Source organism: Hypanus sabinus, chromosome 7, assembly GCF_030144855.1.
Source record: "Hypanus sabinus isolate sHypSab1 chromosome 7, sHypSab1.hap1, whole genome shotgun sequence".
Taxonomy (NCBI): Eukaryota; Metazoa; Chordata; class Chondrichthyes; order Myliobatiformes; family Dasyatidae; genus Hypanus; species Hypanus sabinus.
The window spans coordinates 59315469-59339897 of record NC_082712.1 but is presented as its reverse complement, the minus strand read 5'-3'; the positions used below and the strand labels follow the sequence as shown (position 1 = coordinate 59339897).

Genomic DNA, 24429 nt, shown 5'->3' with positions numbered 1-24429 from the left:
GGTATTCTCCAGATTAACATCCTAAGCTGAAATATCATGTGACAATAATAAACCAATTTACCAATTGGGTTGCTTTATCTATGGTCTTCTTCGGTCATCAGGTAAAGAGTATGGATGTTCACTGATAATGGCACAATTCCATTTATAACTTCTACTGTTCTGGCCTCTGTTCATTTTGTATGCAGTCCGTTTTGTATGAACATCACTTCCTGTACGTAAGCAGGTTCTTATACCATTTCCTGTGCAGATTAATTTGGATTTCAACTTGAAGCACACAGTGTGGAAAGACATCCATTCCCATCCACTTAAAACAGTCTTTCACAAGTAAGATCGCATCATAACCCAGAGAAAAGCTTCCTGCTTGGCTGATTTTTGAGAAGGTGTTTAACTCCATACCTAGCTCTGTAAACATTGCACTGCAAGGGCAGTAGAGTGAGAAGGTAACTTGTCTTCAAAGTTATCACCCATGGGCTGGAGATGTGTCATTTGCTACAATGTCAGCTTCCAATTCAAGCAATATCAACCACTGAGACCTGAAAGCCAGATCAAACATGTTGCATCTTTTGCACTTTCACAACGCTCAAGCAAAACCACAATTAGCATCGCTACAGCACGGGCCTGCACCAGAACTGCAGCGACAGGAATGAGAGCAACGTATGCTAAGTGTAAACGCGAAATGCGCAGTGAGACAGCTCGTAGAGGCCACAATGACTGTGCTCCAGGAGGACCGTGAAGATGAGACTGCCTTAACAGAAGTAAAGTTGTATGAAGCGGAATCTGACTTAGACAGTGATGCTTGTCTCTCTGGGAAGGTGATCACTGGCACCAGCCCTCTAATACGACACAGCTACTCAACAGAGGATGAAATCAAGGCAACAGGCAGCTTCCCATTTTGCTTCAAACCAAATTTTCATCCAGTCCTCCAGAATTTGTATCCTTTGCTTCAGATTCAAACCCAAAGAAGGTGAATCCTCATTTGAGGTAGAAAGTGAGAATGTGCCCAAGGTCACACAACTTAAACTCATGAGTGTTTTTCCACTTAATAAGAGCAGATAAGGGCTCAACAGTGCACCAAGTGCATCAGTGGCTCACCTTTGAACTGAAGTTATCACAGAACCAACTGCACAGCCCTCACTCACTGCACCACTGGACAATCATTTGAGATGCTGTGACTGGCCAGAGAAGCCCTGGGGCAGAGTCAGTCCGAATGTGGACAATATGGTCAATATGGACAGTAGTGGAGAATCTGGGGAGGGTAGCAAGGAGAACTGGAGAAGCAGTAACAACACATTGCAGAACACAGATAGACCAATGGTCTCCAGGAAACTGAGCCAAGAATCTATTGACTCTTCAGAAGAATAGGACCCAGATAGAACTGTAAATTCAGGGCCAGCACCTTGGGCTACTACCGATTCTAGCACACTCCCAGCAGAGCATCCATCTGATGAGACTACTTCCCCAGACACTAAAGCATGGTTCCCCAAACTTTTTTTAATTCCATGGAGCCCCCACTATTAACTGAGGGGTCCATGGACCCCCAGGTTAGGAAACCCTGCTCTAAAGACATGTTGTGGAACATCAGAAGTTACTGGAAGTATCAGTGGATTTGTTGTGGAGTCAATGGGAGAGGAGATCTGCTTACCCTCACTAACTCTCACTGAGTGCAGCCATGTTCCCAACAACAGGGATAAAATCTCAACCCCTGAAGCTGCACACTGTCATTCACATCATTGAGGACACAGCTGACAAGATTCTTTTGCTGGGATTCTCCTACTGCTTGTCAGAGACACCATCCATACAAATAAAGCACATGACCAGCACAGAGTCAGCACGATGCACCTTATGCCCAATGACTGGACCACAGTTGGGTCATAGTGGATGAAATCTGCCTCAGCAGTGCTGGAGAATGGGCACCCAAACCATTTCAGACCCTGTGAGACAATATCTGTATGAAGAGAAAATTGTAGGAGACTTTTGCAGTGATTGGCACATTTATAAGCGACCCCTCAGTGCAGAGCAACTGAATTGGGTAAACGTTAGAATCCTTCTTGCTGTTCAAAGCCAGGTACGTGCAGGTACGTGTCTCACAAAACAGGAACCTCTCCCAATCCAAAGTTACCTTATTGAATTCTGTTCCTTCCTTGACTCTGAGGAACTACTGCAAGTTGGGGGAGATATTAAGAGGGCACAACTCACTTCAGAGATACAGTTCCTCACCCAATTGTCGTTCTGGGTGAGTACTGTGCCACCACTCTGCTTCTCATCACCATCAGCAAGTGTGTCATCAAGACTGACATTTTCGAAAAGAGAATGGGTAAAAACTGTGTAGTAAGACTGTTTTCAAGACCAGACTCTGAAGCTGTCCTTTTGCCAAAACTTAATAAAATGATCATTTGGCTTTTAGTTTCAGTAGTTAAGCTGACAACCTATGGATGCCAGGCAGGAGTGGTCAGGCTGCAAAAGGCACAGATCATTTTGTATGTAAACAGTTTTTTATATCATCTCATATGTGGATTAAATCAGATTCAACTTGAATCACATGGTAGAAAGATATCCATCTTCATCCCCTCTTTATTTGCCCTTGAAATAGCAGTATCTTTTCACAAGTAAAATTTCATTTAAACCTTGAAGGATGTTTCTGACTCATCTGAGTTTTGAGAAGGTGTTTAACTCCCTGCCTAGATTTGAACAGTCGCACTGCCAGGGCAGTAGACCAACACAATGGAGGTAATACCAGCAGCAATATCCTAAAGTAACCATCAGTACATTGAAACTAGTCTTGATGCATTAATACAGTGGCTATCTGAACATGCCAACATGCTCAATACAAGTTGAGAGTATAATGTAATACTCACTATTTGGCCGGATGAGTGCAGTTCCAACAACTCTCAAGACCTTCAGCGGCATCCACGACAAACTGTCCCACATAGATGGCACTGTATTTGCTAGTTTAAACACCAATTCCCTGCACCACGACCCACAGTGGCCGCCACATGTATAATCTGCAAAATACAATACAGTTCCCTGCCTAGGCTAATCCAACATGGATACCAGCATTTGCAGGTTTACCATGCTGGTTTGGACATCTCCAGTCCTTCATTGTCACTAGGTTTGCTTCTTAGAGCTCACTACCCAACAACACAGTACATATACCTTCAATAGAAGGACCACGTCATCATGCTCTCAAAGGCAATTCGGATTGGGAAATAAGTTCATGTTCAACTTTAATTGTCATTCAACCATACATGAATACAGGCAAATGAAACAATGTTACTCTGGGGCCAAGGTGCAAAACACAGTACCAACAGTCATTCACAGCACAAAGCACACAGCACACACACAGTCACAATAAAAGAATGTAGTTCAAGTCTCTGAGTCCATAAATGTTGCAGCTGCTGCCGTCGAACACAATACATCTTGTCTTCTGCCGAGCCAACACTGGAGAGCAGCACCAATTCCCGTATGGATGTCGCACCACACCACCTCCAGCACTAACTGGGCAGCAGTAAACAGGTGACACCACGGTAGAGGCCTGGCCCTCACTATGACTGAGGCTATGCAGCTCCCCTGCTATTCACCAATGAATCAGGCTTGCAGCATTCCACATTACCAAAGTGCAACAGGAACTTGCAATCACAAGAAAAGCAATTAAGATGATCACTCGCTGTTAGACCTCACACCGCCTCTGTGCACTGACATCTCCCCGCAGCAGGCAGCAGCATGATCTGCACCCATCCACCTTCTTCAGTTTCTCCACCAATCAGCAACTCACTGATGGGGTCAACCTGTGGTACTTCAAGTCCTTAATGTCCGGCAGGGTCTTGCAATCACAACAAATACATGTGAAAAAACAACAACACCTTTGGTTGGCCCTGTAGAAGCAGCTGTGCCCAGGGGTACTTTATAGTGGAAAACCATCTCCCCGGAGGTGCAGCCAAGATAAATTCTGAAAATGTAGAAAGCTCAGGATTATATAAATATCCTTGCTGGTTGCTTTGCCACTGCTAGCAGCCTTTTAATATACACTATATGAAAGTGTAGGTTCTGATCTCCAGCAAATCAGCGTGGCATGAAGTCACGCACATCAGTTGGAGCTTAAAAGGAGAGAGTCCTTTCCACACACACAAGATCACTATGCACCCTCCCCTCCCGCCTATCTCACCCCAGTAGCAGTATTATATGCAGCCGGGCTACTGCTGGCATGAGTAGAGTTCCATCACAGCAAACACAAGGCACGTGGTGAGTCCTTCATCCAGTTCCCAACTGGATACACACATTTTCATGCACAATTCTGTGTATAAGTAGCATGCCTTTTAAATCTACTTGTAGCCAATTTCTCAACATTTCTGTAGGCAATCCATGCCAGAGTTTGCATTATGGTGAATCTATTTTTCATAATTCCTTACAATATATAAAGAGGCTATTCAGCCCAATGGGTCAATAACAGCACTCATAGCAATCCCAGTCCACTGCAAACCTATTCTCATCCAGATGCCTTTTCTTTCTCCCTTCTGATTCTCCTACCACCCATCTCCACCAGGGGTACTTTATAGTGGCCAATTAACCCACCGACCAGCCTACCTTTGGGATGAGGGAGGAAAATGGAGCACCTGGGAAGAACTCAAGCAATCTTGGAGAATGCACAAATTCCCTATATTAGCACCGGAGATTTAGGACTAAATCAGAATCAAGGAGCTGTGAGTTATCAGCACTACCTGCTTCACCATTATGCTGATATTAAAGACCAGGAAAATACATTCCAACTGCTATAACCCAAATTATTTCAGTATTTTTAAAAAATTAAAACGTTTAAATGAACTATTACTTATCTGACCAGTGTTTCTCTCTATTGAAACCAGTGGAAACGCAGTTCATGGATGGAGATATATGCGAGTGCTGTTTGTCAGTGCAGATTCTCCACTAAACGTTAGGGATTGCTATAACATCAGACTTCATTCTCAGAAAGCAACTGCGACAAGAAATACCAGCAGCCAATGGCAACTGTGGGACAACTTTATGCACTAACTTGCTGAAAAGTTCCCTTTGGTCTGCCCAAAACTTATTAGTCTTTCTGTATAATGAGATGTTTAAGGGAAAACTGCTATCTGGCATGTTCTGAGGGACACACAGAAGTTTGGTGTAGTCAACACAAAGTGCTTGTTGGGAAGGATTGCAACCTGAGGTCCTGCTGCCTGATGACATTGAGGGAGTGGACACTGTGTACTACTCCCACAAATTCTTCAGGTGTGCATTGTCTAAAGAGGCCACATGCTTGGCACAGAGAATGTATTAGCTTAATGACATATGCACCTCACGACACTACGAATGTACAGAAAGCCCTGTAGTGCCTTTGTATCTCTTGCAAGTATGAGGTTTATTTTTGAAATTTTTTTTCCAATATGCAGAGAACCCATAAAGTTAGTTTGACGCCACTATGTAATGTTAATGAACACTGATGATTTTACAGGTATTTTGTGTCAAATCCAGGCCATTATCTGCATGCTGTGTGGCTCTCTCCACACAACAGCAACAGATAACATTGTACTCACAGTGACCGCTGTGCTTTATAGACAGGGTTGCTGAGGGAAAAAACTTGTTGATTTACCAGTCAACATTTCCCCCTCTCAACCCACTGGTTTTAAGCAACAATGACAGAAGAATTTGCGAAGCTACATTTAATTACCAAGCTCACTCGATTCCTAGTGGGTCTCACGGCCTTCATCTCAATGAGGCTGGGTGCATAACAAGGCCACAAAGAATGGTTTAAAAGATGCTGAAGGTACCACTTTATCATTCTGAATAACCTGTCATCCTCCACACTGTCAAAGATGAAGGAGGGTGAGAAGAAGATTGTGTGGAGTACAAATAGCTTAGTAGAACCAATTTTAGTTAAATGCACTAAAAATGTCAATATAATTCTCTGTCAGAAGGAAATAACAGAAATGGATTTAAAAAGGGTCAGAGGAAATTAAATACAGCACTTGAGCCAGGAGCTGAAGAGAGACCATCTGCTCACCATCTCAAAAAACCAGAGAAGCATCAAAAAGAAATTACAAATTAAACCCAAAGATCAATACTTTACGAGTTGTAGTATTGAAGTGTAATATTAATCTTAAATCAATATCTAATTTTATGATTTTCACACATGGTTTTGGTTTAATCTGTCCTGGCACTTACAGATTTACAGGGAAGACAGTGTGGAGGGATGGTCTATTGAGTCAGCGTAGGTGGTAGTCAGAAACCGGGAAGGACAATCACTCTGTTGGGAGTATTCTGTAGACCCCACCCCAATAGCAACAGACACAACAGGTACAAAAATAAAAGGGTTGTTGTCATGGGTATCTTCAACTTCCCCAATACTGATTAGCACATCCTTAGTGCAAAAGAGTTAGATGGGTGCATCTAGGAAGGATTCTTGACACAATACATGGACAGACCGACGACAGAAGAGGCCAAACTGGATCTAGTACTTGCAATGAACCTGTCAGGTGATAGATCTCTCATTTAAGACTCTTAATAGTGTTGACAAGCAGAGGGATCTTGAGGGTAACATTCATAACTCCATAAAAGTGGCTACACAGGTCAATAGGGTAGTTAAGAAGGCATATTGTATGCTTGGCTTTACTAGTCCAGGCATTGAGTTCCAAAGTCAGCAAGTTATATTGCAGCTTTATAAAACTTGAGTTACGCTGCATCTAGAGTATAGCATACAGTTCTGGTTGCCCCACTAAAGGAAGAATGTCAAGGCTTTGAAGAGGCTGCAGAAGAGGTTTACCAGGATGCTGCCTGGATTAGAGGGTATGTGCTATAACAAGAGGTTGGACAAACATAGGTTGTTTTCTCTGGAATAGCGGAGGCTGAGGGGTGATCTGATAAAGACTTAAGATTATGAGAGGCATCGATAGAGCAGATGGGCAGTACCTTTTTCCCAGAGCTGAAATGCCTAATACCTGTCTAATACAGTTAAGGTGATAGGGTCTAATTTCTAAGGGGCAAGTTTGTTTGTTTGTTTACACACAAAGGGTGGTGGGTGCCTGGAATTCACAGCCTGGGATGGTGGTAGAGGCAGAAACATTCAAGACTTTTGAGAGACATTTACATAAGCACATAATGTGAGGAAAATGAAAGTATATGTAGGTAAAATTGCGTAGGTAGAAGAGATTAGTTTAGTTAGCCATTTGATTATTATTTTAACTGGTTCAGCACAACATGTGGGCTGAAGGGACTGTTCTACAGAAGATATGCTGGGACTTTGAGAAAACAATAGGCAATAGGTGCAGAAGTAGATCATTTGGCCCTTCAAGCCTGCACTGCCATTTTCAGATTAGGATAGATAAGACCTCAGGGCCAGATGAGATATACCCCAGGTTACTGCAGGAGGTAAAGGAAGAGATTACTGTGCCTTTGGTGATGATCTCTCTGTCCTTACTGGCCACAGAAGTAATATCAGAAAATGTTATTCCTTTGTTCAAGAAAGGTAATAGGATTAACTCAGGTAATTATAGACCAATTAGTCTAATATCAGTGGTAGGCAAGATATTGGAGAGAATTCTTACCATTATTTCCCATGGTAGGGGAGGCTGGGACAAGAGGGCATGACTTCAGGCTTGAAGGACATCCACTTAGAACATTTGTAGAGAAATTACTTTAGTCAGAGGGTGGTAAATCTGTGGAATTTGTTGCCACAAGCAGCTGTGAAGGCCGTCATTGGGTGTATTTAAGGCAGAGATAGATGGCTTCATGATTAGCCAGGGCATAAAAGGGTATGGGGAGAAGGCAGGGGAGTGGGGATAAAAGAAGAATTGGACCAGCCCATGATTGAATGGTGGAGCAGACTCAATGGGCTGGATGGCCTACTTTTGCTCCTATATCTTATCTTATGGTCTTACATGGTCTGAATAGGGATAGTCAGTACGGCTTTATGAGGGGCAGGTTGTGCCTCTCATGCCTGAATGAATTATTTGATGATGTGACAAAATATATTAATGAAAATATAGCAGTGCAGGTGGTGTCAATGTATTTTAGTAAGGCATTCGACAAGGTTCCCCAAAACAAGTTCAAGAAGTTCAAAAGTAAAAAGTACATTTATGTCACCATATACAACCCTGAGATTCATTTTTAAATATATCTACCGCATGGTAGACTTATCCAGAAAGTTGGGAGGTATGGGATCCAAGGAAACTTGGCTATGTAGAATTCCGAACTGGAGGCCAGTGACCAAGATCTGTTCTGGGACCCCTACTCTTTATAAATGACTTGGATGAAGTGAAAGGATGAGTTAGTAAGTCTGCAGATGGTAGTGTTGTGGAAGGTTGTTGTAGGTTACAATGGGACATTGATAGGATGCGGAACTGGACTGAGAAGAGGCAGATAGAGTTTAATCCAGAAAAGTGTGAAGTGGTACACTTTGGAAGGCCAAACTTGAAGGCAGAGTAACAGGTGAATGGAAGGATTCTTGAACAGTGTGGAGGAACAGAAGTATCTTGCAGTCCGCACCCACAGATCCCTTAAAGTTGATAGGGTGGTTAAGAATGTACATATATGTTGGTCTTCATTTGTAGGGGGATTAAATTCAATATTGCAGTACTATGAAACTCTGGTTAGGCCACTCTTGGAGTACTGTATTCAGTTCTGGTCCTCTCATTATAGGAAGGATAATGAAACAGCTTCAGAAAGGGTGCAGAGGAGATTTACCGGGATGCTGCCTGAATTAAGGAGCATGTCTAATGGGGAAAGGTTAAACGACCTAGGGTTTCTCCTATTTGGAGCAAAAGATGATGAAATGTGACTTGACAGAGGCAAATAAGCTAAGAGGAAATGACAGTGGACAGCCAACACCATTTTCCAAGGGTGGAAATGACAAATATGAGAGGGCATAAGGTGATTGGAAGGAATTATAGGGGGGAAATTAAGTGATAGATCACCCCCCCCCCCCCACAGAGAGGGTGATGTGTGCGAGTAGCCTGCTGCTAGGGGTGGTAGAAAAGGCAGATACATTAGGGACATTTGAGAGGCCCTGAGATAGTTATATGGGTTAAAAAATATAGGGCTGTATGGGAGAAAGGGTTAGATTGATATTGGAGCAGATTAAAAGGTTGGCATAACACTATGGGCCAAATGGTCTGTACTGTGCTGTATATTCCATGTCCTATGTTCATGTATTGGTCAATGCAGTGAAGTGATATTTTGCTGTTATTTTGCATCAATGAACATTCCTACGATTTATTGTGCAGAAACAATTCTTCTAGTACTTATTTTCCACATGAGCCATTACTTCCCCCTTTCCTCTTCTCATCACCCTTTTGAACATTTACTGGTTGTTGTGTACATATGGCTCAAAAGTGGAAACAGCTTCTCAATAACCAAGTCACTGCATTGCTCCAAACTTTTACAGATTTCTAGTAGCCTACTTATCAGGCTTGCTCCTTTCTATATTTAATTCAGGTTGGACCTTGTATTTCTACTCTCCTTATCTGCAATGTAGTATTTCACATCACATTGAGATGTTAAGATACCTATATACAAAAGGAAATTAAGATACCTATTCCTTAACTACCACATCCGTAGAAGGCTTAATATCCATTTACCTTTGAAATTAAAAGATACCTTTTCTGTTAAATTCTTTAGTATCATTGCAGAGGATATGTCTTGGGTCCAGCATGTAAATGCCTTTACAAAGAAAGCACAGCAGCACTCCTACTTTCTTAGAAGTTTACAAAGATTCGGCATCTTATCTAAAGTTAGACAAATTTCAAAAGGTGTGCAGTGGAGAGAATTCCGACTAGTTACATCATGGCCTTGTATGAAAACAGCAATGCCCTTAAACAGAGGCTACAAAAGGTAATAGGTCAGCCCAGTCCGTCACAGGTAAAATTCTCACCACCATTGGGCATATCATCCAGGGAACCCTACCATCCAGGCCATGTTCTCCTCTCACCGCAGCCATTATCAGGGAGGTAGTACAGTAGCCTGAGAACCCACATCACCACATCCAGGAACAGTTATAACTTGAACCAGTGGAGATAGCTTCTTTCACCCCAACGTTGAACTATTCCCACAACTTATGGATCACTTTCAAAGACTTTTCATCTCATATCCTCAACATTTGTTACGTTTTGTTTATTATTGTTTGTTTGTTTGTTTTTGTATTTGCACAGTCTGTTACCTTTTGCACATTGCTTGTTTGTCCATCTTGTTGCATGTGGTTTTTCATTGATTCTAATGTGTTTCTTTGTATTTACTGTGAATGCCCGCAAGAACATGAACCTCAGCGTTATATATGTACATTGATGACAAACTTTCTTTGAATTTTGCACCTTAAATTGTTGTGACCGATCATTCCCTTTGCCAAGTGATTTGCACGAGTAATGAGCTGGAATAAAGGTACTCACATCTTGAAGTGGTCTGGATGATGTCTTGGTAGAGCATTGCAATGGTTTGCCTCAGGGCAGCCAGAAGTTCTAAAATTAGAAAAGGAAATTTGAAATTTTTTAAAGAACCTTAAAAACAAAACTCACCCAAATCATTATTCACACCATTGCCATACAACAATCAGTTGTCAAATATTCACAGCTGTTTCAAGGCCTCAAGGTTGTGTGGCTTACTCACCAAGTCTGACATCATTTCCAGAAACAATCTGCCCCATTGCTAAATTGTTAACCAGGCTTCTTACTATTGGTAATCCACACAAACTAATTCTGAACCAATATTGTTATGCAGTAAGGAGTTGATTCAATGATATTATAGCATGGTATTTATCAATGATGTGAATTTAAGCATAGGCGATGTTATGAAAATGTTTGCAAGCAATACAAAAATAGCAATCTGATTGATCGTGATAAGGAAAACAGTGAACTGCAGGAAGGGGAAGTGGGAAGAAAAATGATGACTGGAAATTGCTCTGGTGGGTTGTGGAATATTAACTTTGGGAGGACAAAGGCAGCTAAGGGAATCTGTAATAAACAGTAGGATACTGAGAACTGCAGAGGAACATTGGGGTTGTTTTGTCTTTCCTGATTTGGTTTGTTTATCTCTAATTACGAGATCTCACTACTTGTAAGTTCACAGCTATTGTTGATTACTTATTTATCAGCAATTAGCTTTTGTTGTTCAGCAATTAGCTTTTGCCATCAGGTCAGCTATTATATAATCGCTTGTATATTCATTCGTTAGAAGCGCTTGCTAGAAGTTGAAGGAATCTCAAGCAATATTTAAATCTGCTCTTCATTATAACACCAAAAATATAGTCCTTTTGCACTAGTTCCTTGCGCACTGTGACACCTTGGTGAATGATGAAACCACCTGACCTGGAGTTATCTATCTGTCTCACTTAAGAAAACAGGGAAAACAATTGAGCGAGGGCAGAACAGGGATCTTGGCGTGTGTGTGAAGACAGATAGATGGTTAAGGTGGTTAAGTGGTAAGATAGGTGGTTAAGTGTGGTGAACTACATATACCTGTCTGGACACGCCCCCCCCCCCCCCCCCGCTGACTGCTCCTGTGGCTCCTCCCACAGACCCCTGTATAAAGGCGATTGGAGGCACTGCTCCTCCCTCAGTCTCCAGGATGTTGTGTGGTGGTCTCTTGCTGCTGATAGTGCTCTCTCTTCCAGCTAATAAAAGCCTATCTCTCACCTCACGTCTCCGAGAGTTATTGATGGTGCATCATTAAGAAAGCAGGAAGTCTAAGGTTTTTATTGGCCAACATGGTGTATGCAAGGATAGAGTCATTACATTTAATTGTATTGGACACTTGTATGTTCAAATGTGTCACCATGTTAGTGAAAAGGTAGGAATTATGGGGACGGTGTTAAGACAGGAGACCTCCTTTGGAATAGAAGAGGTTAAGTGGAGGTTTCATTGAGGTGTAGAGTTCAAAGGCTTATATAAAATGAACAGGAAGATCTATTCCCATCATTAGAGGGATCAATAATTGGGGTACAAAGATTCAGGGTAATTGGTAGAAAGGTAAATGGGCTGAAAAGCCTATTTCGAGCTCTGTGACTCTATGGCTATGACAGCCATAACAAAAAAAAACACGAATCAGGTTTCATCCCCCTTCAATGGAGACGAGGACTGTGTGATAAAACCGAATAAGCTAAGGGTGCTTTTGGATCCATATAATCTGAATAAGGTACTGAAAAGGAGTCATTATCCGGTTCAGGTAAGTGAAGAAACTCCGAATAAGAATCCTCAGTGCGCTCAATATCGAGACTAAACCTTAACAGGTAAAGTTCCACACTAGGTGTTTCTTTCCAGTGACTTTCCACACATCTTTGGGGAGATATTATGTCCAAGCATGCTTTTAGCACCAGCACTTCACCCAAAAAGTGTCACAAAGACTGAGTTGGACTCTTGATGTACTTGTTGACAAAAGGACCAAAACAGATGGTAGTCTTTCTTTGGGAAAGAACCAGCTGCTGCAGAGGCAGAGATAGGTCATTACAGAAAGGTAGGAACTTTAATGAACTTTGTAAAAAGAAACACGAAGTGCCATCTGCAGGAACTAATTTTTTTTAAAGCATTACAGATTCTGGAAATCTGGAATAGAGTTACAGTTTTACAACACCAGAATGTGTCCTTCAGCCCAACTGATTCATACTGACCTTGATGTCTATCTATACTAATCTCATTTGCAAGCCTTAGGTCTATATCCCTCTATTCTCTTCCTGTCTAAGTACACCTCCAAATGACTTTGAAACATTAAAATTGTAACTGATTCCACTACTTCCTCTAACAACTCCTTCTGTATAGTTGTCCTTTAGATCTCCTTTAAATTTCCCTCATCTTACTTTCTACCTATTCCTTCTAGCTTTAGACTTCTCACTCGAAGTAAAAGATTCTATCATCTACCCTATTTATATCCCTCAATTTTATAAACCTCTATAAGGTCACCACTCAGACTCCAGAGGGGAAAAACAGCCTCCCCAACTCTTCTTACAATCACAGCCCTCCTTCCCAGGCAATACCTTGGTGAACCATCTGTATTCTCTCTATGGCTACAAAGTCCTTCCCGTAGTGTGACAACTGGAACTATACACAACACTCCAAGTGGATTATCAAAATTCTTCTACTCAATCCTTCAGCCTATGAAGGCAAGAGTTCTAAATACCTTATTATCCCTATCCACCTATGAACTTTAAATTTACGCCCCAATGTCTCTGCCATTTGCTTCTCTTAGTAGTTGATGACCAGGAATTCATAACCTCACATTTTTTTGGATTAAATTTGGTTTCCCACTGCCCTGTCCAACTTTACATCTATTTATTCAATATCTAATAATTGCATCAATTTTTGTGTCATCAGAAATAATCAGTCCATCAATATTCTCATCAATTATCAACAATTATCCCAGCAGCAACCCTTGCAGTACACCACTGGTTTCAGATTTCCAATCAGTCAAACACCCCTTGCCCACTACCTTCTGCCTCCTATCAGCAAGGAAATTTTGGATGTGGTTTGCCAATGTACACTGAATCACAAGTGGTCTAACTTTCTTGACCAGCCTACCATGCAAGACATTGATAAACGGTTGCTTAAAGTTCATGTAAACCTCATCTATGGACTTGACTTTGTCAGTTTTTTGACTTACTTTAAAAAAAATGCAAGACTGTCAGATTTCTCCTGCAAAAAACCACTTTGACTCCTAATCAGCAATGCCTTTCCAAGTGAACATAAATCCTGCTCCTTAGATTTCCTTTCCTCAATAATTTCATTGATGTAAAACTCAATGACCTGTAGCTTCTTGGCTTAATGTTTATGCTCTTTGTGAATTAAGGAATAACATCAGTTATTCACCAGTCTTTGAGTACCATGGCTAATAAAAACTTTTAAATCTCCACAGTCCTAGAAATCTCCTCCCTTTTTCCCTCATTGTATCTTGGGATGGATTTCATCAGGCTGGTTTCACCTTAATTTCACCTTAATATGTCATTATCTCTAACACTTCTTGGGAACATCAGCATACTACTCTCCTAACTCTCCATCCTCCACATCCTTCTACTGAAAAGAAGTATATGTTTAGAATCCAGCTCATAATCCCCTGGCTCAGCACATAGATATCTCTCATGGTCCCCAAAGGGACTTGCTTTTTTTCCCCAAGCTATGCACTTAGAAAAGTTGTTGAGATTCTCCTTCATCCAGATCTCCAAGATCAGTCCATGTCCTCTTTGTGCTCCCAACTTCTATTTCGCTCTCTCCTGTATCTCCTATAAACTTCAAGTAACTCACTTGATGCCAAATACTTCCTCCTCCTTTCTGATCACAACTTCACAGGAAAGCAGAAAATCTCAGTTTTCAATAAGGGGTCTTTTTGACCCGTTTCTCTTTTAACTGCTTCTCTTTATGCAAATACTTTCTATGCTGAGGGCTTCTAGTAGTGTGAAACTGATGTTCATACTGAGGGAGGTTTCCTTTCTAGGTGACATAATCACAACACAGCAGCAGTTCTCATGAAGATACCCCACAATGCTGTAAGGTCGGCCATGCCTGGATTTAGACCCAGAAGTCATTAAGGACAATGATGCATTCAACATGGTATGTGTTTTGGAGGAGAACTTGCAGATGATGACATTCCCATGGGTCTACTACCCTCCCAGCTGGGAAAAAATATCATGGGTTTGGAAGTTCCCCTTAAATGAGTTTCATGGAATTGCCTACTTTAACAAAAAACTAGAGGTTCAATTTAAAGGATAACAAAATGTTCTGTTATGATCTAATAAAGTTCCTTGGGGTATAAAGTAATTATAATTGGACGGTTCATTGCACAGATGTGTGTGTACATTACAATATAACCACAGCAAAACTAGAAGAGTTATTTTTATTACTGAGACAGTTACGGGCAATTCACGAAATCATAGCTGAAAGGCAATTTTACCTTTTTTCCCCAGAAGTAAAGTATCGCAGCCATATTTAAGTAAGTGAGATGCAGAATGTGGCCTCCTACCAATGGAAAGGAGCAGGCTTTCAGTTTCTACCACAAAGCCTGAAGGTGGTGTATGAACACTATGTTAAGAGAATTAATTACTATTTCAATGCCTGCCTGTAGCAAGCTGAGCCAATGTTTGAACAAGAATCGAAATTCCTAACTACAGCACCACCTACAGACATGATTGGAAGAATAGAAGAAAGGCACAAATTTACAGTATGTAGAACCACTGTATGGGTACATCCCAAAATTCCTTCTTTGCTGAGAATGTTCTTTTTGAAACATAGCAAGCCTAAAGTGCACAGCAAGCTCCCACTAAAAGCAGTGTGACAATGACCAAAAAAAAACCTTTGCAATTGGAAAGATAAATACTGGCAAAGAGACTGGGGTAATTTCCTACTCTTTTCTTAAAATAGGGTCCTTTACAATAATCTAAAAGATCAGACCCAAACTCCAAAGGAGCTTTCCGAATACTTTCCTAGAACTTTATCATTTGAGGATGAACTTGGATTTTAGTGTTTACCATTAGAGTGGACCTTGATCTTATAGTGACTCAGAGGCAAGAGCCCATTGAGCAATGAAGACAATGAAGTCACCAGACATCTTAAGGTGATCCTCAGGAGCAGGACCAAACACAATTTAACACTTGATCACAATAACAGAAATCACAGCCTGCAAACTCTTTGTAATCAAAACAACCTCAAGAACAATGGGGAGGGGGGGAGGGGGGGAGAGATGGGGAAATTGATTTAGCAGTGGAATTCAAGAGTAAGCAAATCAATACGTTTCTCTGTACACAATAAGACCTATTATTTATATATTACTTTTTTAATAGGAGAAAAAATTGAGATAGTTTAAAGGCACATTAGATTTTGTTATTTGCCCTTTTGTTCTATCTTGATGTACTTATGTATGAAATGGTCTTGCTACACTTTATCTTGGTACATGTCACAATAATAAACCAATTAGCCATTGAGCCATTGTTCACAATCAAAATACTCAAGAATTACATTTACTAAAAGTGAATTTTTTTTTAACTCCTTTCAAAACGCACCTCCCAAAAAACTCCGTCATGGTATCCTTCATGTCCATTAATGACTTTCTTTCCCTCAGTCGATAATCATCCTTTAAATTAATTTGTGACATAAACAACTCTGTAGTGGTAGTCCAATCCTTTAACACAAAATGAGAACCTGTTAGTGACGCCTCTTAATACTGGGGTATCAACATAATTCTATTAATCCCTTTAATTTCAGTTAATTACAATCTGCATTTTAGAGCTGGAACAATGTGAATTTACTCTATCAAGAATGTCAATCATGAGGAGAGAATGAGAAAGATTGACTACTACAGAGTGGGGTTTAAAAGAATGAAAAGTGGTCTCATTAAAACAGATTTTGAGAGGGGCTGACCAGGAGATTGTTGAGAAATTGTTATCTCAGGCTGGAAGGCATACTGCCAAAGGAACACAGTCCCTGGATAAGGTTTCAGCCATTCTGAAAAAGCTGAAAAGAATGTTTTTTCCCCCTCAAAGGGTTGTGTATCTCTGGACGACCCTCATTCAAAGGATGTGGATGTTCAATCTGACAATGAATAGCTGAATTCTGCATCAAAGTCAAAGTAAACATTATTATCAGAGTACGTACATGCCACATATACATTTTCCTGCAGGCATACTCAACAAATCTATAGAATAGTAACTATAGAAGGATTAATGGAAGGTCAAATAGAGCGTAGAAGACAACAAACTGTGCAAATGCAAATGTGAATAAATAACAATAAATACTGAGAACATAACAGGATAAAGAGTCCTTAAGGTGAGGTAATTGTTTGTGGGAACAACCCAATGGCGAGCGAGTGCAGTTATCCCTGATGATCGAGGGACAGTAACTGTTCTTGGACCTGGTGCTGCAAGTCCTGAGGCACTTGTACTTTCTACCTGAAGGCAGCAGTGAGAAAGGAGCATCACCTGGGCGGTGAAGATCTCTGATGATGCATGCTGCTTTCCTATGACAGCGTTTCATGTGGACGTGCTCAATGGTTGGGAGGGTAATACCCGTGATGTATGAGCTGAATCCATTTCCTTTTGTGGAATTTTCCTTTCAAAGGCATTGGTGTTTCCATACCAGGCTGTGATGCAGCCAGTCAACTCCACTACACAAATATAGAAGTTTGCCAAAATTTTTGATGTCATGTCAAATCTCTGCAGACCCCTCAGGAAGTAGGTGTGCTGCCATGCTCTCTTCACAACTGCATTTATGAGGTGGCAGTCAGGTAGGAAAGTAGTAGCATAGCAGTTAGCATATTACAGCGCCAGCTGGAAGATCAGGATTCAATTCCTACCATTACATGCTCTCCCCGTGCCTTTGTGTATTTCCTCCAGGTTCTCTGGTTTCCTCCCACATTCCAAAAACACCTGACTGGGATTAGGGAGTTGTGAGAGTGCTATATTGATGCCGGAAATTTGGCAACACTTGTGGGCTGCACCCAGCACAATACGCAGAGATTTGTTTTGGTCCGAATGACGTGTTTCACTGTATACCTTGATGTTCCTGAGACAAGAAACCTAATCTCGCTTTGTCAGTAAATGTGCTGAAAAGAAACAGCAATGATACTCCTGATGGCAAAATTGTAGGAAAAGGAAGCTTCCATCTCTTAGATGATAAGGACAGCCTCAGGCTAATTTGATAATGGCTGAAATGGACCTTACTTTTATCATTCCACGTTGGTTCTGAAACTCCTGAAATCCTGAAAGCCTTCTCCTCTAGCACTGTAATATACCCTCAGTTATGGAGGGACAACAGAGATATTTTTGTGATTTAGCCTCATAAACGTTTTGAACTCATTGCTTCCTGACTCACAGCAGAATGAATGAATTACAAAGGACCTGACCACGGTAATTCCGTACAGTACATGAACAACAACTGCATTTCAGTAGCACTGAGAAGCAGCTTCATAGGCAATATCAGATCAGATTTAACCCCAGTGACAAACACTGCCAAGCCAATCACATAAATTAAATCTGAGGCTGATATTTTTTGTTGACTGAAGGATATGTCACAGAGTCCTGGACTCAGAGAGATACTGCATGGAAACAGGTCCTGCAGCTGCTCGAGTCCAAGCAGACCATCAAGTAGTAATTTTTATACTGTACCTACCCTAAACTATTTAATTCTCCTCACATTCCCATCAGCTCACCACCCCTGCCCTTAGGGCATAGAACAGTACAGCATAGGAACAGGCCCTTCAGCCCACAATGTTGTGCTGACCCAATTAAATTAGTAATCAAATGGGCAACCTAAGTAATCCCCTTTTCCTACACAATATCCATATCCTTCCATTTTCCTCACACTCATGTGTCTATCCAACATCTCTTAAAAGTCTCTAATTTATCTGCCTCTGCCACCAAAGGCACCATACTCCAAGCACCCACCATGCCCTGTGTAAAAAAGTCCCCCTGCACATCTCTTTTGAAATTACCCCCTCTCACCTTAAATGCATGCCCGCTGATATTAGACCCTTCAACCCTGGGAGAATGATATTGTCTGTCGACTCTATCTACGCCTCTCAATCTTAAAAACCTCAGTCAGATCTCTCCTCAACTTCATCCACTCAAGAGAAAACAACCCACGTTTGTCCAACTTTCGCCAACCTCTCATGAAGTGAGAACAGGTTACACCCCCATGCCCATGGGCTGCCTGTTATGAGGAAGTAGTCGCGACAACTAGCAAACAGCGACACAAAATGGGCCTCACCCACTAGTTCAGACCCTTGTCAGGACAATTTGCAATGGCCAGTCAAACTGACTGATATGGTCAGAAATTGGAACACCCAGAGGAAACCCAACAAGTCACAGAGGGGACATGCAAACTCCACACTTAAGCAGCACCCAATGTCTGGAATGACCCTGGGTTCTGAAGCTGTGAGTTAGCAGCTCTACTTGCTGCACCATTGTGCATGAAGACTCTTTTGGTTAACCTACAGATCAGTCACATTTACTGATTGGAGAAAACAGGTTCCAAGTACTAAATGGGCTCTTGCTATTCTGATTATTAGAGATCTCTACCCTGCATCCTCCTGAGAGGAAGGGAGACACCTCAAAGAGTCAGCAAAACAAAACTGGTCATTGACTTCAGGAAAGGGGACTGTGCATGTGTCCTGTTCATATCAATGGTGCTGAAGTTGAAAGGGTTGAGAGTTTCAAGCTCCTTGGAGTGAATCTTGCCAAAAGCCTGTCCTAGTGCAACTACTTTGAAGCTACAGTCAAGAAAACTCAGCAGCTCCCACTTCTTCAGAAGGCTTACCAATTGTTAACTGACGTACAATAGAAAGCACCCTATCTAGATACACCGTGCCCTGGTAAGGTAGCTGGTCTGCAGGGAGCTCAGCACATCACGGAAACCAGCCTCCCGTCATGGGCTCAGTCTGCACTAGGTAAAGCAGACAACATAATCAAATATCCCACCCACCAGAGACATTCTCTTTTCACCCCTCTCATTTTATTCTGCTACTGTTTTACCTTGTACTAATTACATCAATGCACTGTTGGAATGAACTGATCTATATTCAGGACAAGTTGTTCACTGTATCTCGGTACGTGTGACAATAGTAAACCACTTTACAAATTTAGATGGCACATACAACAACACAGCAAAACCTTCAGTCAAAGTCAGAGTTTATTGTCATACGCACAGGGACGTGTAAATGCACATTCAATGAAAAACTTAGCTGCAGCAGCACCAAATAGACAAATTCACAAGAAAAAAAACATAAATTATGCACAAATTATACAGTAAAGAACACAATTCGAATAAAAAACTCTGCTGCAGTGCAAATTAGTCACAGTTGCTACAGAGGCAATGATGAGGGGTGTGCTTTGGATGGTGAAGGGAAGTAGTGGAATAGGGTGTGAACCCACAAACCTATCTGTTGATCCATCAGTATGAAAAGCAGCGATCACCATTTCCATTTCAACTGTTTCCTTACTACTAATCAAAACACAACAATGAGATTCATTATAGCTTGAAAGCTTCTTAAAAAGGAAAATCATTTACCATCACAAACAAGAGAAATCATTAACAATCAGCTTATATATGCAGAGTTATACCCAGATATTTGCTGCAGGCATTTAAAACACAATTGAAGCTTTTGCCTAAAGCATCAAATAAATGCAACTGAATTCATGTCTTGGCTCTTGGACATTCTAGCACAAGTATAAATTCAAACATGGGTCCACTTGCTGATTTGTTACTTCTGCTTGATTACTTACTTCATCACCAAGGTTTGAAAGGCGTTTATACGCTGAGCGGAACAAGTTTTTCTTCTCTCCCCGTGGTACTGCATCTATATCATAATCTTTAGGCTCCCCTTCCCTGTACTGGTACCTACACAAAAAAAGATATTAAGATAGTCATTAGGGCAGTTTCTGTTCTATTTTGAGGAGCAGGAGATTCTGCCCAAGTGCCTGGGCCAACATTAGCTCCTCGTCCAACCTTTCCAGAGACAGGCCATCTCCTCATTTAAGACTATTCTGTGTGGAATCTTGCTATGTGCAAGTTTCATGACACGTTCTACATCAGTGACATCCAAATGCCTTCCTTCCACAGAATAGTCAACCCTCCGGACACATAGTCCAGGATGGGGTAAGGGAGGTGATGATGGCTAGAAATGTGCCACAAAGACGTTGAGGACCAGAATTAATCTTATTAATGCCTAGAGCAGTCTCTAGAAGCCGAATGATTGATGCACACTCCTGTTATAACTTTCTTAAATACCACAATGCACATTTTGTAAAGAGGTGCTTCATGGTTTGTCTTAAGACCTCGCTTGTGCAGGCAGCTTCCTCTGCAGTGCAGGAATCAGCTGAACTACATCAGAAGCACCAAAGGAATGTTCATCAACTCTCCCTCTGAATTCCTTCATCATTTTTATACATGCAGTGCTCCTGCAATCCCAGAGGTGGAGTTGCAAGTTGAGCATGACACTGGGAGCGGATGTTTTAGAAATGTCAAACATGGTTCCCTGTCCGCTTCTTCTGAGGTAAATTTATAAGTGGTAACAAAGTGGACAATCACAAAAGGTTCTAAGAAAGAGCCTTGGGAATCTCTTATGATGTCGTAAGTGACAATATCCAGATTGTTTTGATGCAGTGCATCATGGCCTGGAATAGAGGATACAGACCAATAACAAATAACCCTCTTGTATATTTATTTTCAAAATGTGAGTGTTGATTGCAAAGTTAGTATTTATTGCCTTCGATGAATTAATGTGAAGCAGGTGATGAGCTTGGTTTATGAATGTCAATCATAATATTGCATTTACAAGTCAGTCTTAATGGTGTTGGACTGGAGGCACATGGAAGCCCATGTAAATGAGGAAGACTTAACTCAGATATTATGTCTCCCCATGTTTCCCAAAACTAGGGAAAGTAGTTTCAGAATTATGAGCTGATATCACAAGACTAATGTGAGGAGTTCCTTCTCTCAGAAATGGAGATGGCACCAAAGTGAGAAGTAAAATGCTTTTATTTTAAATTGAACATTTTTAAAAATTAAGAGTTAATGTCAATGCCAGAGAGGGTGAGCATTGCTAATTTTTAAAAAGAGTACTTAGACTAGAGTGGATAACTTTCTGTGGTTTAATATCCTCTGCACAAATATATCAATCTTGCAATTAGCAAGATGGTACCTCTGTAAAGATAATGGATGTGTATCTCAAACTGTCATCTTTGAATGTTCTATTAACTATTCATATAAATCCTTGACAGCTTCACTGGACCATGTACACACAAGCATCATTAGCATCATCCTTGTTATTGGCTAACAGTGAAAATCCTATTTATAGATAAACATCATTAACTCTTATTTTTTCTCTCACTCTAGTTGATATATCTCTCTAACACATCTTCTACATTTTGTTTTATAGTTTAACTATAGGCAACTAATATGTCTCCCTCCCCTACTCTCCCCCCCTCGCCCTCCACGTCAGCCCCTTCAGCCCCAGCAGGCCAGAACCATCATATTCTACATCATTCAAAGTTGATTTAGTAGAACAATTGATTAATTCTTAGCAGCTTTACATTTGAACACATTCAAGGCTTAATAAGATTTTCTTCAGATTTAATTACATACCAGTTGCAGACCAACACAGGTCTGGCATATGTCTTTTGAGTTGAGCGGAGAGCAAGAGATCCTTTACGATCCTCAAATTTGTTTCCAAAATTCATTTTCCTGTCTCCTCCCTTTTGATTCTTCTCCCTTTTATCCACCCAGTGTGCTCACACTCAAATACCACTAGCACTTGATCAGTCTCTTAGTGTACTTGATCAATCTGCTCCTCACAGTATACTCTTGTCTATCTCACGTAATCCTTCCCCCTTTCCCAGCTTCTGATTCCTCTCAAAGCTTCTTTCCCACTACATTTCTTTTCACTCCTCGTGCTGTTTCTGGTTGTTCGATACTTTCTCTAGCACAAAGCCTTAGCTATATCTTGCTGTCTGTGTCTGTAATTTGTTCCCTGCCCGTTCTCAACAAATACTTCTATTTCTCTCAATTTTCACTTATTTTCATTTTGAACCTCAGTTCACATCTGTTTGATATTACTTTCTGTTGTGCTCTTTTTTTGAATTATCTCAATATTTCACAGATGTATCTATTCACTTCTGTCGATTTTTGGTACTTGTTTTCTCAGTTGCCTCCTTTTCCTATCTCGTGCTCAGTTAGTTCTCTGTCTCTGATATTCAATCCAATTATCTTCATAATTCTCTCAGTAGTCTTTCTTTTCTATTTATACTCTGTTGTATCTCAATTGTTTCCTATTCTCTCTTCGTTTTCTCTAACCTCAACTACCTCTCTCTTTGTTCATTTCTATCTTGCTTCCAAAGCTCTCCCACTCAGTTTTCTCCTCCCTATCCCTCAATATGATGTGTGTCTTTTAGTTCTCACTTCTCTATTTCTGTCTCAGGTTACATAATTATTTCTCGGACTTCTGTTTCTCAGTCTCCTCTTGTCTCTCAGTTCTCCTTTATCTCAGTGTTTCCTTGTGTCTGTTGCCTCTCCTCTCTGTTTCCTTTCCCTTTTATCCCTAGCTTTCTCACAGTTGTCTCCTATGTCTCTCACCAGTTTCTAGCTCCCCTGGGTGCCTCCTTTCTCTCCCACTTCTTTCTTGTCTCAGCTTTTTTTTTATTTCACTCAATTAGCTTTCAGCTCTGTCACTTTTCTTAGATTTCTGGTCTTATCCTGAGGTATCACCTATCTCCCCAGTTAAAACTTCCTCTTTCTTATTTCTCACTTATCTCCTATCTCAGTTTTCTTGTATTCTAGTGTAGTTGTCCTTTCTCTCCTCACTGACGTTCAGTTTTCTACTTTACTCAGCTGAGTCAAATATTGAGTCTCTATGAATTGTGAGCTTTATTCTCTCTCACCTTTCTCTTCTATCTTTATAGAAGTTTTACCTTTTACTCTGATCTTACTATTACCCCTTTTCTGTCTCAATCTTAATTCTCCCAATAGACCGCTTCTCTTTCTGTCCCTCTTATTTCTCTGTTCCCTTCTCCCTCGTTATTGGTTGCCTCTCAGATCCTTCTGCTTTCTCACGCTCAATTTTCTTACTTATTCCTCTTTCAGTCCACTCTCAATTTTGTCTCACTCCCAATTCTCTCAGTAGTCTTATTTCTTATTTCTCTCGGCTCCTTCTTATTTCTTAGTTCCTTTGCGCCTCGCCCAGATAATTTTTATGTCTCAGTTGCTCCTTAAACCTCCCTTATCTCTCGGATGCCTCTTTTCTCTATCTCCTTCACTCCCAGTTAATTTTTGTGACTATTATCTTCTCCCTCACTCCTAGTTCGTTCTCCCTATCTCCGTCTCCCTCAGTTCACCCCACAACAGCGGACTCCTGTATCCCCGAAGTTTACTCTCACCTTTTTCCGTCATAGTGACGACAGCGCGAGGAGAGAGTTTTATCACAAGGAGAAAACGTCACGAAACAAAGGCTCAAGCTGCGTCCATAAAGCAAAACCCTGTGCTAATTGCCTTTAACTTTTAAACCCGTTGCTAGGGGCGCGGGTGTGATGCGTTCCCGGAATCCTTCCGCAAACTAGCAGTCGGCCTATTTTCCCAAAGGAAGTTAGCTGCGAGCTTAACGCTCCAGATAGTATATAAAACCAAAACTCAGACTTTTCTCTGTACAGATAAATATTAAACTTAATGTTCATCGTCTTATTTAATCAAATATATTTAACTGTAATATATTAACAGCAAATCATTTTATTCCAGTATCTTCCTAAAGTGACCTTTTCAAATTAAAATTACTTAACATTGGGTTTTTGATACATCCAGAAAAACAATGTTTTCCCACAATAAATATTTACATCCAATAGCTAATACTGACAATGAACAGTATCATCCAGTTGAAAATTCTATCAATTTTGTTACTGCCTCGAAAAGTAATGTTCCCACAATAAATGTTGAATCATACCAAATATATTCAAATATGTTAAATACAGTA

General features: G+C 40.9%; 1 protein-coding gene across 1 annotated transcript in view; it reads right to left on the bottom strand.

Annotated features, from left to right (window-relative positions):
• The window catches only part of LOC132396805 (cilia- and flagella-associated protein 95-like), a 38797-nt gene extending 14961 nt beyond the window's left edge, over positions 1–23836 (bottom strand). The window contains exons 1-4 of the mRNA XM_059974754.1: positions 22056–23836; positions 20195–20309; positions 15980–16098; positions 10392–10460 (exon numbers count right to left, since the gene is read on the bottom strand). Of these exons, the coding sequence (XP_059830737.1) occupies positions 10392–10460; positions 15980–16098; positions 20195–20309; positions 22056–22150 (398 nt within the window). The 5' untranslated portion in view covers positions 22151–23836. The remainder of the gene's footprint in view (positions 1–10391; positions 10461–15979; positions 16099–20194; positions 20310–22055) is intronic.
• Positions 23837–24429: the final 593 nt, after the last annotated feature.